Below are 10,162 nucleotides of genomic sequence, written 5' to 3'. Positions count from 1 at the left end.
GAAGAAGACAGAGCAATGGGCAAAGGTAATGTAGCGGAGAACAAAAGCTGGGAAAGAGGAGGAGCAAGAGGCGGGAGCAGAGGACAGAAAGAGAGGCCAATCAGGAGGTGTGAAGTCAGGATAGGTGAAGAGAGGTGTGAAATTAAACCTACAATGAATAGAGAGAATTTAGAAGAAAAGGAGTCTGTCATTAACAGTATTATAGCTGATCTATTAAGGGTTCAATTATTTAACTGAGCACTAATGCATTAAGAAATCAAGCATGTTTGGGGGTTCCCAGAGGCATAATTGGGGACCCCTGGTCTTGTAGGACACCTGTGATGATAAAGGAGGATTTGTGCAGCGGACTTGTGCAATCCCTCCTAGGTTACACAGAAAACGCGTCAGGTGTAAGATGACAAGTGTTAGGGTCACAATGCGTTTGAGATGATCATGGTGTTACATCAAAGCTACGAAGGGTGAAATTCACTCTCTGTACACCACATTCAGCGAGGCACCCGCTGCAACGTTACATGTGTCTGCTGCTGATGAGACCAGGGGCCTGCAGACACAAGTTGTACAGAAGGTGTGTTTTTAGAATCCCAAAGAATTATTTTTGTGTAGGAGGCCGAATGGCAGCTGCCTGCTTTTAGAAAACACTGACATAGAGTCGTTCGGTTACGCAGACGTCTTATGATTGAGGTAGAAATTTGCTTCACTGAGAGACATTAAATATGATTGAAGTTTTCCTTTTTGAAACTCAAGCTCTTTGTTTTCCTTATCAAGTAAGTGTATCAAAGGTCAGCTGTAGCTTTTTGTGTTAGAACCATCCTCCTAATTGCAGGGAGGGTGCTTCCCTTTGGCCGAATATACAATATACAATATTCAATGTACAATGTACAATATACAATATACAATATACAAGCTCAGGTGGGGAGCTGCGTCAGCATGCGTAGGCTGCAAAGGAACAAGTAATAGGTTTATTCCATGCTGAAAAAAAGAAGAGAGAAAGAACACAACGTTTCGGCCATGGAGCCTTCTTCAGGTGTCAATATACAATATACAATATACAATATTCGATGTACAATATACAATGTACAATATACAATATACTTCTGCTAGACAAAAAGGTCTCCAGTGGATTTGTACTCTCCAGCTATATAAAAACCATCCTTCGGTATTGTTATAACAGACAAATAAGTTCTGGGCCCCGAGATGAAGTTGAAACAACTGAGTTTCTTGCATGCAAGGAACAATCCGATCAAAGTATTGTTCGGAACAGAGGTCCAAAACTTCCAGTTTATAGAGCAAACGTCAGCCGTTTTCTGATGCAAATTGTTACCGCGGTAACGGGGGGAGGTCACCTGTGTCTGGGCGTTCCCCAGACCTTGAGCGCTTTGAATGGCCGGTTTCATCTTTCCGTAGTTCGGGGGTCTCTGTCTTGCACTTCGATTCTCTTATCGGTTGACTCCCATCCCTGCCATAACTCAAAAGTGCTTAAGCACTTGGAACATCTTGTGTCACAAGAAGTCTTTGTGCAGAAAGACGTCAGTTAACCCCGTTTTCACATCTCATATCTTTCTTCAGTATCAATAAGGAACGTTTCTCCCCACATTTTCCACTCTTTTTGTTTCTTAAACAGTCCATTTTATTTAGAAAATGCTCTTCCACAAGGGTGTGCTAGCTGCTTATTTGGAGTGTAAGGGGGGTCCCTCTGGAGATTTCAGAAACCAGTAATCCTGAGGCGGGGGGCCGGACAGGAGGTTAAGGAGGGGCGGACAGAGGTGGTGTCCGGTGGTACCAGCACCAGGAGGTACCAGATCCACAGGCACCACAGTGCTGTGGTCTGGGCTAGCAGGAGGAAAGCAGAACCGCCCCCAGACACCCTGCGAGGGTCTCGGTGGTCATATAGATGGTTTTTATAGATAAATTTATCTCTAAATCAAAAAGCCACAGTTTCCTGTTTATAGCAGCCTCTTGTATCTCTTAATCATATCGCTTGGTTGCTGCTGAAACAGCGCCTTCGCCACATCCTGAGCGGCTGTTTTATCTCATGAGAAACGGCTGGTGAGACTGTCAAGTCAGGCACTAAGCACTGGAGCTCAGGGCGCTGAGGCTGCCCGAGACGGTACCGTGCCCCGGCACCAGGGCGTAGAGGTGAGCGGGTTTGTGCTCCTGCACGGGGCACCTGCCCTGCACTGCCTGGCTCCTCAGATTGTGTAAATCTCTGGTGCTGCTGGTACAGACCACCGAGAGGTGAGCTGCACGCAGAGGGCCATCCCCAAAGGACACACAGCACAGACGAATGGGTCTGGCACCTCCCTGGACCGCCCGGTCACACACACCGAGTACATCCTGCTCTGACCACTGCACCCAGCTGTCGGAGAGCTGGGCTACAGGCTGGGGGGGGGGGAAGCGTTGCTCACTTCAGTAGGTGTCCGTTTCACTGTACCCTACAAGAACTTGGAGTTTTGCTGTTTGATTTCCTGCTATGGAGCAGTGTTAGTTCTTTGTGATCCTGGAGAAGGAGCGTATAGATCAGGCAGTATAGAGAGAAAATATAGAGTTTATATAGGGTCAGGGGGATAGAACCGTTGTTTAGCTGGTAACTGTCGATGTCTCTCTCAGCAGCGAGAATATCTGCCCAAATTAAAACTGAGAACAGGAGGCACATACTGACAGGAGGGGGCTGAAGGAGTGGGGGGGGTATTTGTACTGTCTTCTTTAGTCCAGATTAATAGGAACCTGGACCCCAGGCCCAGTTATCATCTGTTAATCCAGAGAGAAATGGGCATCTGTGTCACTGACTGCTCTCACTCTCCAGGGAGACTCTAGCAGTCCAGATACAGGGACTGGATACAGTATCACATTCGACTCAGAGGCCTGCAGATAGCTCCCCCTCCTGACTTTCTGGCACAGTCATACTCTTACATTTTTAAAGTCCCTCAGATCAGCAGTTTTTACCAACTGCTGTGCTGTCTCCCTTGATCCTCCTCTCTGCCATCGCGAGTCCTGTTAACTGTTGCGTGTGTTTATTACTTGGTAACTCTGTTATCTCCTTGCTCTCTCTCTCTCTGGTGTGACTCTGCTCCTTGATTTTGTTCTGCCTGCTGGGAGACATCAGTTGCACCGGGTTCAGCTCAATAAAACTGCAATCAAGCATTGACTTGCGATCTTGTGTTTAAGATGACTGGAGACCACTGCCTTATAGAAAGCATCCTATACTGCAGTATAGTCCTGCACTAACCCTGAGTTAGGACAGTCTCACATCTAACAGTGCTTGGTACGGTCTTAAGGAATATGTTTGTAGATGGAAATCCTTTGAGATTGTGTCTTTGCAGGGCACTTTACAACACACCCCACACCTGATCCAACTTAGAAGTTATTGTAACCTAGTGTCAGATTTTTCAGCAAGATCTCTCAGATCTTTCAGTGAGCTTCAAGATTTCATTTCTTTAGAGGCTCCACTGGTTGTTGTATAAATGTGATAAATGTGCTGCAACACATTTGGGTTGCAGGTTTTGGAATGAAACCTAAATGTAGTGAATGAAATGCTAATACAGATAAGATGACTTGATTGGCCACATACAATTGCTTGCATTAGGAATTTGTCTTTTCACATACCCCAGCTTGCTCTCCATAAGACACACAGACAGGGAGAGAAGCTGGGGGTCAGAGCACAGGGTCAGCCATTTATATGACACCCCTGGAGCAGCTGGGGTTAAGGGGTCCAACAGAGAAGGATCCCCCTACCAGCCACGGGATTCAAACCAGCAACCTTCCAACACAGGAGCAGATCCTTAGCCAAAGTGTCACTGCTCCGCCCGATGAGGATCTGATTCAATGTAGGATTGGAGGCTTGGAGGTCTCTGTCTCTTTCATCATCATCATTACCAAAATCGCCAGCATCACTATTCTGATCGTTAGAATCACAATTAAAGTCATCAGCACAATCAGCATCCGCATCACCTTTCATTACTATCATGTTCTCCTCTGCATCCTCACAGTCATCATCACCATTATCATCACCACCGTCATCAGAACCTACTCATCCTACTCCTTCTCATCACCATCATCTCCATGACAGTGTGTGATCTGCTGACACAGACAACATCAGATGCGGTTGGTGTTTTGAGTTTTTATTGGTAGGTGGTAAATATAGACATTATGGTTTTTTTGGGTGCCTGGGGGGGGATAGATACCATCAGAAATATGAAATGTTTTACTGCTGTTTGGAAAATGGTCTGACAGTCTCCTTTCTCTGAAAATCTTTTAATCTTCAACTTCCTCAGAAACTGGGTCACACTCTGTCACCCACAATGAAGACCCTATAAAATGGAAAGACTCTTGCAGTCAGACAGTCTCACTGGAGATTTGGTGGGGTAGCAGCAGTAGATTAGTCCTCTGTGTTCATTGAGTAGTTGTGGAGGGTCAGTCCTCTGTGTCCAGCAGTAGCTGGGGAGGGTCGATCCTCTGTGTCCAGCAGTAGTTGAGGAGGGTCAGTACTGTGTGTCCAGCAGTAGTTGAGGAGGGTCAGTACTGTGTGTCCAGCAGTAGTTGGGGAGCGTCAGTACTGTGTGTCCAGCAGTAGTTGGGGAGGGTCAGTCCTCAGTGTCCAGCAGTAGTTGAGGGGGTTCAGTCCTCTTTCTCCAGTAAGACGTTTGAAAGATGAAGATGCTATTCCTCCCGCTGCTGTTTTGGATTCTGATCCTGAGCACGACAGAAGGTAAGAAGAGAATTAATTCATCAATTTGTTAAGCTTGTTTTGAAGGGTGCCAGCTGAGACGATGGCTATAACTCCAGGGTCTCTAGTCCCTCTGTGGGTATACTGGACAGAACCGCAGACAACAGACATCACATCCACTCAGTAACTGATATGACCTGTCAAGTGTTAATGTACTGGAGTGTCCAGTCAGTCAGTGTGTCTCTATTAACCCCTCTTTCTCAGTGCAGTGTTAATGTACTGTAGTGTCCAGTCAGTGTGTCTGTATTAACCCCCCTCTCTGAGTGCAGTGTTAATGTACTGGAGTGTCCAGTCAGTCAGTGTGTCTGTATTAACCCCTCTTTCTCAGTGTGGTGTTAATGTACTGGAGTGTCCAGTCAGTCAGTGTGTCTGTATTAACCCCTCTCTCTCAGTGCAGTGTTAATGTACTGGAGTGTCCAGTCAGTCAGTGTGTCTGTATGAACCCCTCTCTCTCAGTGCAGTGTTAATGTACTGGAGTGTCCAGTCAGTCAGTGTGTACTGATCAAATTTAATTTCTCTCCAGTGATCAGTGACTTTGCTCCTCAGTCCAGGATGTCTATAGTGGGAGGCCAGGATGCCAATTTGGGAAAGTGGCCTTGGATGGCTTCTGTTCAAGTGAAGACATTTAGCGGAACATTTCAGTGTGGTGGTTCCTTGCTTAACGATCGCTGGGTTCTTACTGCAGCACACTGCTTGAAGAAGTGAGTATTGGTACATGTTTGAAAGTATGTGTCCTGGATTCCTGAGCTCTATTAACAAAGCCCATGGCCGTTGTCCCACCTCACCTTCTGATCTCTGGTCTGTATTAACCTAAACCACAGCAGGTGTATGACCAGGAGTCCTGATCTCTGTATCCTACCTCCATTCACACAAACCACAGCACACATACTTCTTCACCATAGGCTTTTTCTGTCAATCGCTGTCTACTTAGGATCAACACTCAGACCCTTTCCTGCAACACAGAGATGGCTGAAGCTGACCCATTCAGCGTGATTTGCAGGCATTGACATTGGGCACGTTGTCTTTCAGACCCTTCCTTAAGATGTGCAAGTCGCTGGTGGTCCTGGGAGGATACAAGCTTGACATTTGCAATGAGCACCAACAGACCCGCTCCATCAGGAGGGTGATTTTACACGAGGGGTACACCAACACCAAGCAGGGGTCTGACATCGCCCTGGTGGAGCTGGACAGTCCAGTGTCAACCAGCAAGTTCATCAGTCCCGTCACCCTGGCAGACAGCAGTGACCGCTTCAATGAGACGTCAGAGTGCTGGGCTACAGGCTGGGGGAACATTGGGACCCAAGGTACCGCGGGAGACAGGCGTCTGCGTCTCATTTTGATTGGTTCACCCATAATCGGGGGCTATCCTAAAGGCACAAGCTGACTCATGCAGATCCTCTCACTCATATGACTTCGGTTTTTAATGTTTTTTTATGTTTATCTTGCCATTGAAAGTGTGTGATCATTCTCTCTGTTTTGCCCTTAAATCTACAAATCACCCCTTCTCTGTGGAAAAGATCTATCATCATCCCTATTCCAAAGATCGATAGCTACAGGCCCGTTTCTCTTACATCTCTCCCAGTGCAAAGCCTGGAGGGACTCTTTAAACAATAAATTACAAGGAACCTTATTGCCCTTACTCACCCCCTGCAGTTTGCATTCAAAGGAAGGAGGGGAGTAGACGATGCACATTGTTAAATCTGGCCTACCGGTATCCTGATCAGGCCAGGTGTAAGGTGGGTGCCGGAGGGTTAAGCAAGGGGATTGGACCCTATGCGGGGCTGAGCTAACGATGATAGACAGGGAAATTTAGTGGAGAGCGGAAGCCGGGTCTACTTAGCCAGAAGTCGTAGTCAGGAGGATGCGTAGGTCTGGAAGCCAGGTTTTCTCAAGACGATGGTTTTCTCAGAAGAAGAGGTTATAACGAAGGGGAGCTCTATAAGTACAAACTGAATACTGAGCGAGGAGGTGCAGGTGAGGAGCCCTTAAGTAGTGGGGGGTCGGGAGGTGTGGTGCAGGATGAGGGACGTGGTTGGATAATTAGGATGTGCGTCGGCGTCTGTGGGAAGAAGTGGAGGCCGTGACAGTAGCAAGATTCTAAAAGAGACCTAATACTGAGAAATCACAGAGGGCAATTTCACATTTGCAGAGTAGTTAAATTTCCTCTACCAGATCTCTGTCAAGGTTTTGTGATTTTTTGTGAAAGTACAAGACCCATATTTCTGTCTATGTAGTGCAGGGGTCAGGGGGGGCAGTGGCAGTTCTTAATGATGGGAGTCCTGCAGGTTTTAGAAATTCTTATCCAATAGCCACTGGTTAACACCCCACCCACACACACGCACACACACACACCCAAAACAAATCAGGTGTCTGATTAGTGGAGGCCGTGACACAGGGTCAGTTGTAGGGAGATTATTTGTTGACTTTTCCTCTGCTTTTAATGCGATACAACCATGGTTGCTTGCACAGATACTCTCAGACAACTTCAGGCTAAACAGTAACGTGATAAGATGGGTCCTTAACCTTAATCAAACAGGACTCAACAGGTCCCATTGGGGAACTGGTTATCCGGGCTGTGTTTTGTCCCCCTCACTGTCCATTTTGCACACTGACAGTTGTCAAAACAAACACACAAACAGACATCTCATTAAGTTTGCCGATGACACAGCCCTGGTCAGCCTGATAAGGGACACAGAAAACCATCATGGACCGATTGTAAATGAAGTTACTAAACAGGGGGATGAGTGCTCTGTGCAGTTAAATGTTTTAAAAACAACAGAGCTGTTCAAGGATTTTAGGAAAAAACGCAACATCCCTCCAACCTAGTGTGATTAATGGTCAAACTGTAGGAATTGTCAATGATTACATGTACTTGGACTGGTCATAGCCAAAACTCTGAGTTGGGACAAATTCTGAGACATCATTTATAAAAACAACAGAGACTCTTTTTTCGAAGGAAACTAAGCCAGTTCAAGGTAGATAGAACCATCCTAAGGCCTTTCTCCTGAAAGTATTCACTGAAAGTGTTTAACATACTGTCTCACTTTGCTGGGTTGGTAAGATAAGTACCATTGATTGTAATAGGCTGAGTAAATTAGTCAAAATAAACAGCAAATTGATTGGGGGCAAACAAATCACCTTAAATATCGACTATAAGCAGAGGGAGTCAAGGTTAGCAAGGTGTGTGATGGATTGTGTCTCTCACTCCCTCCGCTGCCAGTTCACACTCCTCCCATCTTGGAGATGCCTCTGTGTCTACAGGTGTCGTACTAATAGACACAGGAAATCTTTCATCCCCACTGCAAACAATGTGTCATAACTGCAAACGTCTTAGCGTGTGGGCTTCACAGCCAAAACATTGTGTTTCTTTTCTTTTTTCAGCAGGGAATAAACCTTTACTTGTTCCTTTGCAGCCTACGCATGCTGACGCAGCCCCCTGCCTGAACTAAATGTATCATAGCTTCTTCTTCATATCTTCTCCTCAAGTGGACAATGATGCTTGAATTGAATTGAACCTCTGTCCCTTTCTAGATCCTCTCCAATGGCCTCACACTCTACAGGAAGTCCGACTCCCCATTATAGACAACCAGCACTGCCAGGAGATGTACAACAGCATATACACCATCCAGTCAGACATGATGTGTGCCGGGTTCAAGGACGGGAGGAAGGATACCTGCCAGGTAAGACATAATGGGACACTGAGAGACTATACTGACCCAGTTACTGCCTCCATGAGTCCAGATCAACAGGGTTCTGTGCCCCTGACTAAGCAGCTGAAGGACTGGGGCTCTCAGGGACTGAACTGAGTCAATTACTGTCTTCATGAGTCCAGATTAAAACTGATCTTTAACCCCTGGCTGAAGACACTAGAGCACTGAAGGACTGGGGCTCTCAGGGACTGAACTGAGACAGTTACTGTCTTCATGACTCCAGCTTAAACTTTAACCCCTGACTGAAGACACTAGAGCACTTTAGGACTGGGGCTCTCAGGGGCTGAACAGAGCCAGTTACTGTCTTCATGAGTCCAGATTCACAGTGACCTTTAACCCCTGACTGAAGACACTAGAGCACTGAAGGACTGGGGCTCTCAGGGACTGAACTGAGCCAGTTATTGTCTTCCTGAATCCATATTAAAAGGGATCCGCACTCCTGATTGATTATCTCATTTTAATACCTTTTAATTTTTGCCCCAATTAATTAAATCCCATGTGAAATCCTGAAAGCAGACCCTCAGATACGATGCGGGGCTCATTAAGGCAGACCAGGCTGTTGTAGTGGCTTGTTCGGATCAGCCCTGGGAGTGTAATGCAGACTTGAAATGCCAGGACATGAAGGTGTGAGAGAAGCAGCCATTTGCCCTGACAGGCTGTCTCTCTCCATGTCTCTCCAGGGAGACTCTGGGGGTCCTCTGGTGTGTAAGAGGGGGAACCGCTGGGTCCAGGCTGGGGTTGTCAGCTTTGGTAGGGGTTGTGCTCAGCCCTTCTCCCCCGGGGTCTACACCCGCGTCTCCAGCTACAAGGCCTGGATAACGGAGCACATTCAACTCTGAGCCTTCTACTGAGACCTGGGGATAGCGCCCCCTCCTGGCTAACTGGCTCTGCTTCACCCATATCTGTTTGATCAATCAGTTAATATCACCTGCAACATCATTTCCTCTGTTCTGTGTTTATTACTGAGGGATTCTCTGTGATCTCCTCTCTCTCTCACTTGTGTCTCCTGTCCTGTTGCGTGTGTTTATTGCTGGGCAACTCGTCTCTCTGAGGTGTGTTTTTTGGCTGTATTATTCTGGCTGTGAGAGATCAGTTGTACTGTAACTCCATCAACAGCTCAATAAAACTTCAAGCATTCAAACTCCTTGTCCTGGGACTGAATTTATTTGCTGATCCACCATCCTCTGGGACACTGGGACCTGGGCTCATAGCAGTTACCTCTTCGAAAATTCAATTATTATTATTGTTATTATTATTAATCCGTCTTCCTCTTCCACCTATGAGAGCACAAAGCCTAGGAAAGCTCACGGCTGCCACCTAGTGGCTTTACTTGGGACAGCTGCAACAGGAGTTGTACAGGATCATGAGTACCTTCAGTAGTATCAGTGATTAGTCGTATTATGTAGCCACAGTTTTTGTTGGATTGGTATTTCAGCTAGCAGCACCATCGATAGAAATTTCTAACCCCAACGACTCTCTAATGACTCTCTAGTGACTGCATCACGCAGAGCACCAGAGGGGGGAGATCTGTGCAGTAGCACTGGAAATGGACATTGAGAGCTTTAGTACCTTGGACAGCCTGGCTCTCCCAACACATCCCATGCCCAGGCTGGAGTAGTTACTGATGAGTTTGTCAGTGTGTGTGACGAACAAGCTAGGAGCAGCTCCTGTGTCCATCCGTGTCCTCTTCCTGTTTCGCACAGCTTCTCCCTGCTTGGGATCGGCATCA

The 10,162-nt window shown here is 46.7% G+C and overlaps 1 protein-coding gene across 1 annotated transcript; it reads left to right on the top strand.

Annotated features, from left to right (window-relative positions):
* The first annotated feature begins 4,647 nt into the window (after window positions 1-4,647).
* LOC148833533 (tryptase beta-2-like) lies at window positions 4,648-9,314 on the top strand. The gene is made up of 5 exons (XM_088916366.1): window positions 4,648-4,705; window positions 5,247-5,424; window positions 5,753-6,027; window positions 8,255-8,403; window positions 9,114-9,314. Exons 1-5 carry the CDS (start codon window positions 4,648-4,650, stop codon window positions 9,270-9,272), a joined length of 819 nt encoding a protein of 272 aa, XP_088772492.1. The 3' UTR covers window positions 9,273-9,314.
* Window positions 9,315-10,162: the final 848 nt, after the last annotated feature.

This window comes from Atractosteus spatula, chromosome 5 (assembly GCF_055471065.1).
Source record: "Atractosteus spatula isolate fAtrSpa1 chromosome 5, fAtrSpa1.hap1, whole genome shotgun sequence".
Taxonomy (NCBI): Eukaryota; Metazoa; Chordata; class Actinopteri; order Semionotiformes; family Lepisosteidae; genus Atractosteus; species Atractosteus spatula.
The sequence above is the reverse complement of the archived record's forward strand: the minus strand, read 5'-3'. Positions and strand labels throughout refer to the sequence as shown.